Below are 12,506 nucleotides of genomic sequence, written 5' to 3'. Positions count from 1 at the left end.
TGTTTCTATGTTGTCAGAATCGATTTCTATCTTGTCGACGATCTTCTCTTCCTCCGCGCCTCTCTTTAGCTTGGAAAATCTGCGCGACGTAGGTGCTTGAGAATTAGGTGGGTAAGGGTGCCGTAGGTATATCGTTAATTCATCTTGATGACCAGAGTTTGCGGCATCGTTGATCTTGTTCTTCTTTCTCTCCTCCTCTTTGATGGACTGCAACGAGCGAGAGAAAATCGAAAGTATCGTCGGTTGAATCGAGAGAAGAAGTAAACGAGATAGGAGATATTCGAATAACCTGCAAGGTGCTCGAAGTTAGAACGTTCTCTGCGCTGAGCCTTGATCTTAGCCTACGGGAGTAACGTGGGTCAGCCTCTTCCACGCTATTTGGTACGTTTAAGCTAGATTTTCGCCACGGAGATTTATCCTTTTGCGACGGATGCGTTTCGGCTTCTGAAATGAAAGGTTAGGAAAGGCAAGTTTCGGAATGAAGCTGTTAAAGGTGGAGAAGAGGAAGAAAATAGAAGAGATAACCTTCGATAGCCTCCATCGTACGTATCACGTCTGTCTTTTCGACCGACGGACGCCAGTCGTAAACTTCGGAGTACGGTTCGCGCGTGGGGTTACCTTCGGTCGGAGTGTTCGTCTTGCCTTCGCTTTCTACGGATTAGACGAACGCGTATCGTCAGCTTGGAAAGGAACATTTGAAATCGAATCGACATACCCGAGTCTTCGAAGGACCGTCGATTCGCTTGATGCAACTGCCTCGCTTTTCGTTGAAGTTCTTCACCTGCACGGTCTTCCTTCTCGTTTTCCGACAGCCACGCTTCGATCTTCTGCCTCCACGCTTTCCTGCACGCACGATTCGTTACAACGTAGAACGCGTCCCGTGGTTATCAGTCACGTATACATATACATGTTTATACAATATATTATACAATCGCTCACCCTGCAGGTTTCGTTTCTTCCTCTTGCAAGAAGGGCTTGCTTTCCACCAAAGGTGACGGAGAGCTCGGTCTTTCACGATCGGCCGAGAAATCGGCGTTCAGTAGATCACTTCTGCGAGACTGGCCGCGAGCTCGTCTTGCCCATGAACGATCTACTCGTTGATCGAAAGTGGTGAGCGAACGCGAACGATTTTTATACGCGCACCGATAATACGTACCTAAACTACCCCACGATTTTTTTTCGCGTGTACCGTCTTGCCCCGATGTTCTCAAAAAGTCCATCAGATTGCCGTCGTCGTCTTCGCAAGGTATTCGACTCCTTCGACGGCGAAGAGTACCGTTCGGTGTCACGTCTGTCAACGTACCGACGAAAAGAAGAATAAGCGAAAGAAAAGGGGGCGTTCGAGAGAGATTAAAAGATACGAAACCTGGAGAGTAGGTTTCATCTTTGGTAGATTGTTGATCGACGATCCCGCCGGAACAGGAGCCTAAACGACGTCGAATATTCGGCGACCCCGTGATCGAGACATCTTCGTCGGAAGTGACGGCTCCGTTTTGCAGTCTTTTGATCTGAGTCGAAGAGAATGGAAGAAGAAACAGTGTAACGCCCGGTGAATGTAAAGAGGTAGAAAGAGAGGGCGTTTGTTTACCTTCGCGGCATCGTTGCGACCGTAATTTCTTTGAGATAAATTGACACCAAGATCGAAGGGATCGTAATCGAGTAGATTGCATTCGGATTCAGAGGTTGGCGTCTCGGTTTGTTGGTTATTAGCGTTGGACACTGAAAAAGGGGCAAGACAATGATAAGGAAGAAAGGACAGAGTGGGAAGGTAACAATATCGTTCACGACGTACGTAATCGTTTTTTAGCCAAAAGTTGTTCCTCCCGTTGCTTGCGTCTCGCCAATACTTGTTCCTCTTGAACTCTACGTCTTTCGTTTTCCGCGACAGCCTGATTGAACTTTTGACAGAATTGATGCAACACCTTCAAGCATTCCTCGATTTTGAAAGTGTTGCTGTCCTCGCAAAAGAATTCGGCGAGCGATCGCCTTAGCGTTTCGAGCTCTTCCATGTCCCTTTTCAATTGACTCATCTCTCTCTCCGCCATCTACGAGATAACGGTGGTAATTTTCGGATAATCTGTTTCCTGTTGAATCATCGAAATTATAAGAGATACCAGCAAAAATTGCGCCATCTGTTCCTGTATATCGGTCTCCGTGGAAGGGAAATTTATCTGCGCCTTGATCTTTTTGATTTTTGTATCGAGTGCGTTAAATTCGTTGTTTAATTGCTCCGTGGTGGTCCTTGTAACACGATGAAAAGAAAGACAGAAAGGAAAAATTAGAGAATCTATCTGAAGTGGTTCAAGTTATTTTCTATTTCGATCGTTTCCGCGACGAGAGACTTACTTGGTAGCAGCTTCCAGAGTAGTCATGCTCTTTGCGAAATCCAACAAATCCTTCCTCTTTCGTTCGGCTTGCTACGAATCGATGCGAAACACGTTTGACCATTGTGAACGGGGGGAGAGATATGAAAAAAGTATACGTTACCAGAGCTACGTAATGTATGAGGTTCATTCCGGGCTTGTTCGCCCGAATTTCGGTTAGCTTTTGTAAAGAGGACAGCTTTACGCCAGCGGCATTTCCAGCGTATCCACCCTACGATATTCGCTTCGAATTAGTTACGCGGTTCGTTGATATTCAACGGAGATAAAAGTGTTCCACTGCCGATTCGTACCGAGTTGAGAAAATTTCCAGCAACCAGAACCATGTACAACACCTCCTGAAGCGGTTTGTTCGTCATCAGATCTTCTCCAGCTAGAATCATCGAATTGATGCTCGGTTCTAGGTAGCCCATGTTAGCAGCGAATTCTTCTTTCAGCAGCATACACTCTATGCGTAGCTTGTAACTGGAATCGATCAGACCGTCGAATACGAATAACTGTAATACATATCGTTGGTTTTTCTTACTTGGGCACTTGAACGAGCTGCAAGAAGAATTTCTCGGCGTTTCCGAGCTTGGACTTGTCGCCGTCGAAACTTTTCAGCATCTCTAGCTCGTCGACCTCGGGCAAAATCTTCAAAAGGCCCCGTAACTTTTCCGCTCCGATGTCGTCGTGGCTGCCCTCCTTTATCAGCCGAATTATATCTTCGTTCGAACTAGAAATTCATTGGACTGTTACCGTTTGTTCGGTTCGCGGAGAAATCGCTAAAAGAGAAATACCGTACCTTCGGAACTGTTTCAGAAATATGTTCACGTTCAAGCTTCTCTTGCCGTCGAGAAGCGCGATCTGAAAGAATCGAAGGGGACAATGAGAATGAAACATTTGGAAGGAAGGAGATCGTACTTCGGTCGGCTCCCTGCGTCGCCTCTCCGCGTCGGAGTTCGTTCCGTAGGAGGAGCACGAGGTGGCGGGTAACAGCACCGGCGGCACTTGTTGGCAAAACAATCCTTCCATCTCTGCCCAATCTATATCCGCCATGGGGGAATTTTGATGTTCGTTGGCAACCAGGGACCAAATGTTGCGCTTGCCGATAACCTAGGAGACGATGAAAATCGCGATCAGAGTGGAAGGAGAAAGGAAGGACAACGAAAGGGGAAGAGTACCTTGTGATTGGGTATCTTGTTCCAATTGATGGTTTTCATTTTTGCCTTGGGGGTGGGTATTTCCTGTTGCGGCAGCAATCTGGCATGATTATTGGGTGGCTCGGGGGTGGGCACCCGTGTGACCGGTAACGCGTGCAACGGCGGCGGCATGGGCGGCGGTGGCTCCATCGATGCATCGGCGTGCGTCGCGTTGGCGGTAAAAAACGGCGGAGGTGGAGGCGGCGGTAAAGCGCGGCCTTGGTTAGAGGGGGCAGGAGGCGGAGGCGGGGGTGGTAAAGGTGGCAAGGGCGCCGCCGAATTGTTCACCGGCAACGAGGCCTTTCGAGACGTGCCGCAGGTTTGTTCAGCTACCAAACAAGCTGCTCGACAGTGACAGCAGAGATTCGTCTGTGGAAAGCGATCGGTCTAAGTTCGGTGCCGATGAAACGAGGAAAGAAAGCGCGTTACCTGAAGGCTAGGCGAACGCAACAATTTAGTAGCGTCTTCTCGGTTTTCCAACAGCGTGGCTCTGTGCACCAACGTTTCCGCCGTGTCCCATGCTAGATCGCTGGCAGCATCCTTCGGGTCGAGCCGCAATAGATGTTGAAGAATACTCAAGAACGGTATCTCTTGCGGAGTGTCTGCAATCTAATGCAAGGTACGGACGGAGGTGTAGTTATCGACGGGCAGACGCGAGTCGCGGAGAGAGATTCTTACTTGTCCGAGAATCGCGTAAAAGACGTCGACGTGGGAAGAAAGATCGATCCCCGGCGGTCCGTGATTCGAGGATTCTTCGTCGGCTTCCCGCTGATCGTCGAACACGTCCAGTTGCACTCTCAGATCCGGCGCATGGCTTTTCTTCCTGCAAGAATAATCGTCACCTTCCTGATCCGTGTTGAACTATTTTCGTCCCACTCGACACACATCTTTCCTCTACAATTTCTCTTTCTCTCTACCATTCTTCTCTATTTTCGCCGCGAATCGTTTCCGGTTTCGATCCGTTATCGGTTTATTCGTACGCGACCGAAGCGTCGTATACGTGTTCCACATAACAAATATCTAACATCCATATTTACGCAGCGAGGATCTGGTGCATAAATAGACGCAGGCAGGCAGGCAGGCAGGCAGGAGAATCGAGCTAAATTACAAAGGGAGAGTAGCGTTCGATGTGGAGTTAGTCGTGAATAAACTTAAAACTGATCATAGACTGTACGTTTTACGTGAAGCGGTGAGCTCCAGCTGCGCTTCGAACTGAACGATTTTCCTCTCCTCGATGCACTACCGAAAATAGTCACCGTCTGCTCGAAATGGATCTCGAATCGGAAAGTAAAATCGAGGACGTCACTTTTCACTAAACACCGTATCGTTCGAAAAGGTTCCGGTAAATCGTTTCACTCGTAACTTGCGCGATTCGAGTTGGCGACGTGAATCGCGAGAGAAGAGAAGAGAAGAGAAGAGAAGAGAAGAGAACGCGTGGAAGTATTAAAAGCGTGTAAATATTCTGGTGGATGGAAGGGAAGAGTTCCGCACCGGGATCGCTCCAGCCTAGAGCGCGTTGCACTCGCACAACCTTACTCGCGAAGAGTTAATTCGGGCTTTTCTCTCTCCCTTCGAGTCGCGTGTTTCGCTTCTTCTTTTTTTCATTTCCTTACTCTGAGAAGAGCTCGGGTTTGCGCGAACGTTCCTTCACTTTCGCACGCGATTCTTCCTTTTCTTTCCATTTCTCTTCTCCTTCTACACCATCCTCCCCTTCTTTTACGGAAAGTTTCGAAAGGGAGATACCGAAGATTGGCATAATTGTACGGTGGTGGCTGTCGTGGTGTTATCGAATTTTCGCTGTAAATTTTCACATGTCGTTTCGCGCCCCTGTCGCGATTCCTTCGATCGTAAATTCGTTTTGCTCGGTCGAGAATAGTTTGCTCGTCCGTCATCCCACGGAGGAATGACAGATCGTACTATTCCTGTAGAGACGGTGATTTAAGCGGGGACCTAAAGAGAAAGGACAAAACCCAGAGAGCCAATTGTCGTAGTTCCAATCATAGTTTTCCCGTGGCTTGGTGCGGCGATGACACCGATCGAGATCGAGATCGAGAGGCGCTGCGCGGTGCGGAGTGACGCGTCGAACGCGATGATTGGATTAGTGCATGCAATTGTTGTGTATCGCATATGCTGAATGAATGCCTGGTTCGTTAGTTGACCAATCCTCAATCGAGCCGTTTAATCATTCCAGCTGGATGCATACGACGCTCGATGCATGCGCGATATATGTATTAACGTTGCATTAAGTGCAAATGAGAAGGTGTGGGTACAATAAAGCGCCCTTTCGTAACATTCATTATTATTTATTATTCAAACGATGTTAAGGTGTTAATCAGTTAATCTCGTAAATAATCTCCAGCTCGTCGTACAGTACTCACCGCAGCTCGTTCAGAATCGATAGGAGCTTCAAACCTGGAACCGCAAAAGGATATTACATAGGCTAAGATCGAATTTGAAGATCTCGAGAGGATACCAACCGATGAACTCGTTGCGAATTCTTATCCGATCTTTCAGCACCGGCGTTGAAATGACTAAACAGTTTACGAACGCCAACAGGGCCGTTCGATAATCCTCCGCGGTTGCGTTCTGCAGCTCTTCTACCACGATCCGTAATCGGTACCGTTCACCTTTTCGTTTCTGCAAAACGTTACCGGTCCGTTGTTAAGTTGAATCGAAGGTGGTGACATAGGGGAAAGGGTCGGCATGCCGCGTTCTTTCTTTCCTTCGTCCAAGTAGAACGTCTACCTATCTCTATTGTACAATATAACACGACGTACTATACGCGATATATGTAACAACCTTGCATTTGAACGCTACTTAATACCTTCGCGGTAAGGATTGCGGTACTTTGCGGTAATACTTGATTACCCGGCGAACAACGATCGATCGTTGTTCGAATTTCTCTCTCGAGTTCGATCACCTGATACGCGTGAAGAGTATCGATGGCCCTCTGTCTTCCATCCTGACTGTAAACGCACAGCGCCGAAAGCAATTCTACCACTTGTTTCTTGACCGAGGGACAAGCGGTGTCCAAGGCTGAAATTCAACGAAAGACGCAACGATGAATACGGGAACACGGCTCGAAAGCAATCGTGTTCGATAACATTACCCGAGGCGAGCTTGATGCAGTAATCGGGATTGTCGACGATATAGTCGAGACCAACGTGGGAATCCATATTGACTGCATTTGGAGGATGGTTCGCTCCAACTCTGAAACATACGAAATATCGTCTAGATTCTATACATTCTATGCCATTTGCAAACAGCACGATTGGATTGGATTGGATTGGATCGGTCGTGGCTTTAAAAGGAACGCCGATGGATTCTCGTTGCGCTACGGATAAGAGACGAGACGAGAGTATCGCGGAGATCGATGAAAGAAGGTGTCGCTGTTCGAAAAATGAAATCTCCCGCTCGTGAGAGACCGTGAACGTAAGAATACATACATGTACACCGCATTGGAGGACGCGAGAAAAGAAAGAGAAAGAAACGCAAACGTAGAGAGTGGGAGGAAAGGAGAAAGAGTGAGAGAGGCGAAGAGTAAGAGTAAGAGCGGTAGAGAGGGAAGTATAGGGGAAAGACCATAGGATTGCGTCACCATATGCATGCGCATATCTCTAGTCACGCTTAAAAATAGATTCTCGAATATTATTAAGGACCGAGCCGAGCCGAGCCGAGCGGAGCCGAGCGGAGCCACCCCGGTAGATTAAGGAGCAGGACGACAGTCGCGGATTATCGCGCGAAGAAAGGGGTTGGGGTCCGCGGGACGGGGACCATTTGGAAGGAGTGTCGCTCGCGTGTAACCGACAGATTCACCAGCACGATTTGGAACGTATCGCGAGCCATAGAAGCTGGTAGAAATGATTCATGCTGGTACGCCTTGCTGCGCCCGTACTAAGTCATCGGAGCTTCCTGCAATCGTTCCTACCGACGACCTCGGAGTTCGCACTTGCGTGTCTGCATTTACGGTCACTGGCCATCTTAGGAAGGCCGCGCGTGATCCATCGAGAGAGGAAAGAATAAGAGAGAGAGAGAGAGAGAGAGAGAAAAAAAGAAAAAGAAAGAAAACAGACAGACACCGATCTGGTTTTGTTCGCGACTCTGCGCGTTTTCCGTTTATGTATATCGGGCAAAGTGGCATATAAAACTGCACTTGCTGGTAATTGAGTCGCGACGATCGCTAATATAATGCTAGAGGCGATACGGACGTATGTACGAATTTGCCTGTGTTCGTGTATATTTAGGCATACATATACATGAAATAGCACGCACGGCGGACGTGGGATACCATATCGGGTACCTTGCTGACCTCGCCTCTCTTCTCTGTCTCTCGTTCTCTTTCGCGTGTAAGCCAAGAGAACGCGAACCAAAGCGTATGTTCACCGACAATCTGCTCTCCTCTCTTCCCACGTCTTTCACTACCGACGAAAAAAGTTTCGACCGTCGCCAATGTCGTTTCTCGGACGTACGAAATCCCGGCCTAAAACACTGTATGTATCGGCAACGATCGTACTAGAGCGCACGTGCGCGCGATATTTCAGAATCGTTGCGTACGATATCCGCATCTTGTCTGCTATTTCGTACGTTACGTGTTTTACTAAGGATACACGGTTGCTAGTTTCGTCACGTTCGTCTTCGTCTCGTGAAAGTTGGAATAGAGTATGCCCTGAACGTCCTTGCGTGAAGCCTGAACCCACTCTTTCTTCCGTTACGATTCCTCCCTATTTTTTCATCGCGGAAATTTCAATGTTAAAGATATTTATCTTCGCAATTATATCCTCCGTAAACGGTCCTCGAGGAGGAAGCTACCGTGTAGTAACTAGGATTATCGATCGTTCCGTTAATATCTGTACGAGTATCGATACGAGTTAATTGCGGTTACCTTGTCGCAACGTGGTCATGGCCCCGACTTGCTTGGATTATAGTGGTCAGGATCGTCCCCCCTCCCACTTACTTTTACTTCTGCATCTATCACGCTCCTCGATTGTTTCCAACTTCAAAATTGCCACTTCGCTGATTCATTTCTGTCTCTTTCTTAATTCCTTACTCGGTGCTCGCCACTCGAACCCGGCAGATGAGAACGTTTGTCGAAGGAAAAATCAAATACCAATTACACAACGTCCAGTTCTATGAAATTTTATTCTTTCTGTTGTAATCGTCGTTCCAGATTCTAGACACATTATTATGCGTTTAAAATGCGAAACAACAAAATCGACAAATTATGCCAAATCGTTTCGAAATACCGTACTGTGCGATTAGAACTGTTCCATCGTTTATTACGCAAGAGCTCTTTTAGTATTGTGCAATGCGAGACTGTTCACCCGAAAATGGAAATAACGCGCCTGCACTAGTACGAGTTGTCAATTTGTATCGACGATGCAAACGTATAGATACGCGTGCGTTTGTTACCTTAAATCTTCGTTAGGAGAAACAATAAGCGCGACCAAGTTTGACAGGTGTCCGTATTTACATATAAGAGACCAGCGAAACGTGGGAAAAGGCGATACGATAGAAAGATCACATGGATCGTGTTTGATCGGTCAGATCGTCTCTCTTACCTTTTATTTTCATTTGAGCAACAAATTGACCGAGGAACGGGAGATGATCCGTAGTTTGATCGGCATCTCGATCGCGGTATCACGCAGCGCACGCACACTTTTTTCGTCGGGCACCGATTCGCGGAAACTGCGTTTCAGGAGCGCGCGTCGGCTCACCGCAACGATACTGCCGCGATCGTTTACCGCGCATGCGTACTCCCCCTCTACTGGATCCAGCTTCTCTCGTTCTACGTTACCTTTCCCATTCGAAACGTTCGTCTTACCAAGTAACGAAAACTGCAGGACAAACGTAAAGATATTTCAGGAACTACGTGCTTTCCCAAATTCCTTTTTATTCGTCAAATGCCGCTTATCGGAGATAACGAGTCAATATACTATTTCGTCGGGTATCACTAGACGCGCCGCGAATACCAAGTACGTCGTAGTGTAAAAAATACTTTGAAACACATGTACGTATTACATAATGTATAAATAAAATTGCATAATTATACTGCCAAGTAATATACAGGAATCGCTGGTCTGTCCATAGACACAGAAATTAATTAAATCGGTACACTAATCATGTCATTGTTCAAATTGCATGTTCAATTGTTATACGGAACGCGTTAGAAACGTTGATGAAAATTCGACGGCTGCGTTGGTTGAGCGGTAGAATAAACCATTCCAGGAGGCTGTTGATGGGTCATCGCGTGACTTTGGTGTTGATGAAATTCTGGAGCCCCGTGAGGACCGTTCAGTCTTACCCTTTTCGCGCTCTGTCCGTGATTATGGTCACCGTTTCCTTGTTGCTGTTGATTTTGTTGCTGCAATTTCGTGGCATTTGTTAAAAAATAAACCAATTTTAACGGTAAATCGATATATGTACTTACAGTTTGTTGCTGATTCTGACGTGCTTTATTTTCAGTCTTTTCCTCTGTATCGTCGTCCGTTAAGAATTCTCGTTTAGGATACGGAATAGGACAGCCCGCAAATATGCTGCAACGTTATAATTTCGGTTAAATTCGTAAGGACACGATCGATACGATTAAATATACCGCGAATTGAAAACGTACTCTTGCGTCGGCAGTGGTTCTTCTTGAAAGTAAGCGTCCTGCATCGAATGTTCCGAGGTTATTCGTTTATTAGGATCCATCATTAATAATTTTTGAAGCTAAAACGGCTAAATTAATATCGTTGTTCGAAGAAGAAATTATTAAAAAGAATTGAAATATTTCATTTCACGGTACCAGATTGAACGCTTTGCTATCAGGTTTTATTTTATGTCGGTCCATATACTTCGTGAGGGAACAGTTAGCGTAACTGCGAAAACGACAAAAATATATAAAAGACCACTCGTGTTGACAATTGAATTTTGCGATAATTACTTTTCAAAGGCGACCTTACTAACTTTGATCTTTTAAAGTCTTTCAATAACGTAGGATGTTCCGGCATTTTCTTAATATCCTCCCAGTCTTTTTCTAACGGAAATCCCATAACGTTGAATATCCTAAATTAGTTAACAAACGCTTTATTTTTATTTTATTTTCTACTTTCATTGTTAAGCACTGTGATGTCATATTGTCACAGTAGCAATTTCTCTACCTATCTAATTGGTCATGATGATATGGATTGCTAGTTTTAATATCTTCTTGTCTACAATGAAATATCGGTTCTGAAGTTAAGAGCTCTGCAAATATACAACCAATAGCCCAGATATCTAAAAAAACAGAGCAAAATTTATGAAGGAAAACAGGATATGCATATATGGTCATTTTATTTTTTAAACACAGGTTAAATGTACCTATAGCTTTTGTGTAATGTCTAGCACCTAAAAGTAGTTCTGGTGCCCGGTACCAAAATGTCACTACAACTGGATCCAAGTCTGCCAGAGGTTTCAAAGGGGCATTAAATAATCTAGCAAAACCCATATCTGCAATTTTTACACGTCCCCTTTCATTTCCTTCTCCCATTACTAAAATATTTGTATGTATGCATGACATCTTTGTACAATGATAATTACCAAATCTCTATGAAGTACCCAATTGGAATGTAAATAGTGAATACCATCGAGGATTTGATATAGCAAAGACTTTACCATACCTTTTGGTACCATAACAGGTTTTTTATTAGCCTTTGCTGCTCTATGAAACTTTATTATATGCTACGGATCAAAATATCAGATTTTTAAGTTTTTACTTGTCAAAAATTTCTTATTGAAAAACAGTTTTTTTAATAAGCATAAACATACCCATAGATCATGTTCAGCAAAGTCAAATAGTAACCATACTTTGCGGTCAATGTGTGACAAGAAAACTCTAATTAATGTAATCACATTTACATGTTTTAGTTCCCTAAGTAACTGTTGAAAAAAGTTTATAAAACTATTTGCAATAACATTTTCAATATTGTTACATAGAGTATTTTTACTTCTGCGTATAATTTATGTATGACAAAAAACGGAATAAATACTTACTGCAATTTCTCGACATGCAGACATCGAAAGACCTGTGCCTTCAATTTGTTTAAGACCAAAATCCTTTGTGTCTGGCCGAGATTTTAATTCGCTATCGGGTACTCTATTGAAATTTCAAGTACGTGTGTGTTACAATTGCAGAAAGTGAAAAGGATTGAATAAAAAGATTGAATGCCTTGTGTAAATGTTTTACGTAATATTTAGAATACTTAAAATAAATCATTTTATATTTTACATGTTAAAAATTCTAAAAACCATACAGAATATGTACAAGAAATAGTTTAATTTAAACGTACGAGTAAAAACTACAATCGCCTAACAACGAAAAATATTTCTGGTAGATTTGTACAATTTAAAAAAATTGAAGATTTGATGCGAAATGTAAAACTATAAATTAAATACTACGCATTCTTCTATGTTAGGTTAGAAACACTAACCCTTCCTTTCTGCGAGCTTTGTAGACGTGCCCGTAAGTTCCTCTCCCAACTTTACATCCTTCGAATTCGAACAGGTCTTCCACCTTTGTCCGATCCGTGTCAGTTTTCAATTTAAATTCGTAATCCATGACGTTTAGTATTATCGGAACAATTATCAACTATAAACAAACATCTTTAATTTGCATATGCACAGAGAGAGGAAGGGATAGGAAGAGTGAGAGCGATCAACTTTTACACCACTACTTCGATTCCCTCACACTATTTATTGCGTATATATACACTAGTACGTATCGGTGCGTTCTCAAATGGTGGTATATCTTCCAAAGTCTGATAAATTCACATTTTACCACATATTGGCAATTTACAATGATTATATGATAAAGAATCGATTGAAATTTGTGGTATCTTAAAAATTAAGTAAACTAATTGCAGTAACAAGAAAAGAATTGCAACAACGTATATTTTACATAAATAGAATGTAGTGGCATCTGTTCGTA

At 44.3% G+C, this 12,506-nt stretch overlaps 2 protein-coding genes across 2 annotated transcripts in view; both read right to left on the bottom strand.

Moving 5' to 3' along the window:
* The window catches only part of LOC108574187, a 9,045-nt gene extending 2,279 nt beyond the window's left edge, over window positions 1-6,766 (bottom strand). The window contains exons 1-23 of the mRNA XM_017936723.1: window positions 6,672-6,766; window positions 6,483-6,598; window positions 6,040-6,199; window positions 5,941-5,974; window positions 4,241-4,385; window positions 3,992-4,171; window positions 3,545-3,931; window positions 3,285-3,476; window positions 3,166-3,227; window positions 2,908-3,096; window positions 2,675-2,846; window positions 2,488-2,595; window positions 2,347-2,417; window positions 2,115-2,241; window positions 1,793-2,045; window positions 1,589-1,719; window positions 1,367-1,508; window positions 1,157-1,291; window positions 940-1,090; window positions 716-843; window positions 526-651; window positions 290-444; window positions 1-207 (exon numbers count right to left, since the gene is read on the bottom strand). The exon at window positions 1-207 is cut by the window's left edge and continues 1,117 nt beyond it. Of these exons, the coding sequence (XP_017792212.1) occupies window positions 1-207; window positions 290-444; window positions 526-651; window positions 716-843; window positions 940-1,090; window positions 1,157-1,291; window positions 1,367-1,508; window positions 1,589-1,719; window positions 1,793-2,045; window positions 2,115-2,241; window positions 2,347-2,417; window positions 2,488-2,595; window positions 2,675-2,846; window positions 2,908-3,096; window positions 3,166-3,227; window positions 3,285-3,476; window positions 3,545-3,931; window positions 3,992-4,171; window positions 4,241-4,385; window positions 5,941-5,974; window positions 6,040-6,199; window positions 6,483-6,598; window positions 6,672-6,738 (3,438 nt within the window). The 5' untranslated portion in view covers window positions 6,739-6,766. The remainder of the gene's footprint in view (window positions 208-289; window positions 445-525; window positions 652-715; window positions 844-939; window positions 1,091-1,156; window positions 1,292-1,366; window positions 1,509-1,588; window positions 1,720-1,792; window positions 2,046-2,114; window positions 2,242-2,346; window positions 2,418-2,487; window positions 2,596-2,674; window positions 2,847-2,907; window positions 3,097-3,165; window positions 3,228-3,284; window positions 3,477-3,544; window positions 3,932-3,991; window positions 4,172-4,240; window positions 4,386-5,940; window positions 5,975-6,039; window positions 6,200-6,482; window positions 6,599-6,671) is intronic.
* A 2,959-nt stretch (window positions 6,767-9,725) lies between these two features.
* LOC108574166 (cyclin-dependent kinase 8) lies at window positions 9,726-12,187 on the bottom strand. Its single transcript, XM_017936696.1, has 11 exons — window positions 12,010-12,187; window positions 11,573-11,663; window positions 11,348-11,458; window positions 11,119-11,260; window positions 10,901-11,083; window positions 10,702-10,816; window positions 10,508-10,606; window positions 10,347-10,419; window positions 10,173-10,270; window positions 9,990-10,095; window positions 9,726-9,923 (listed from the first exon to the last, which is right to left on the bottom strand). Exons 1-11 carry the CDS (start codon window positions 12,135-12,137, stop codon window positions 9,726-9,728), a joined length of 1,344 nt encoding a protein of 447 aa, XP_017792185.1. The 5' UTR covers window positions 12,138-12,187.
* Window positions 12,188-12,506: the final 319 nt, after the last annotated feature.

Source organism: Habropoda laboriosa, unplaced genomic scaffold, assembly GCF_001263275.1.
Source record: "Habropoda laboriosa isolate 0110345459 unplaced genomic scaffold, ASM126327v1 scaffold222, whole genome shotgun sequence".
Classification (NCBI taxonomy): Eukaryota; Metazoa; Arthropoda; class Insecta; order Hymenoptera; family Apidae; genus Habropoda; species Habropoda laboriosa.
This window is presented reverse-complemented; position numbering and strand designations above follow the sequence as displayed.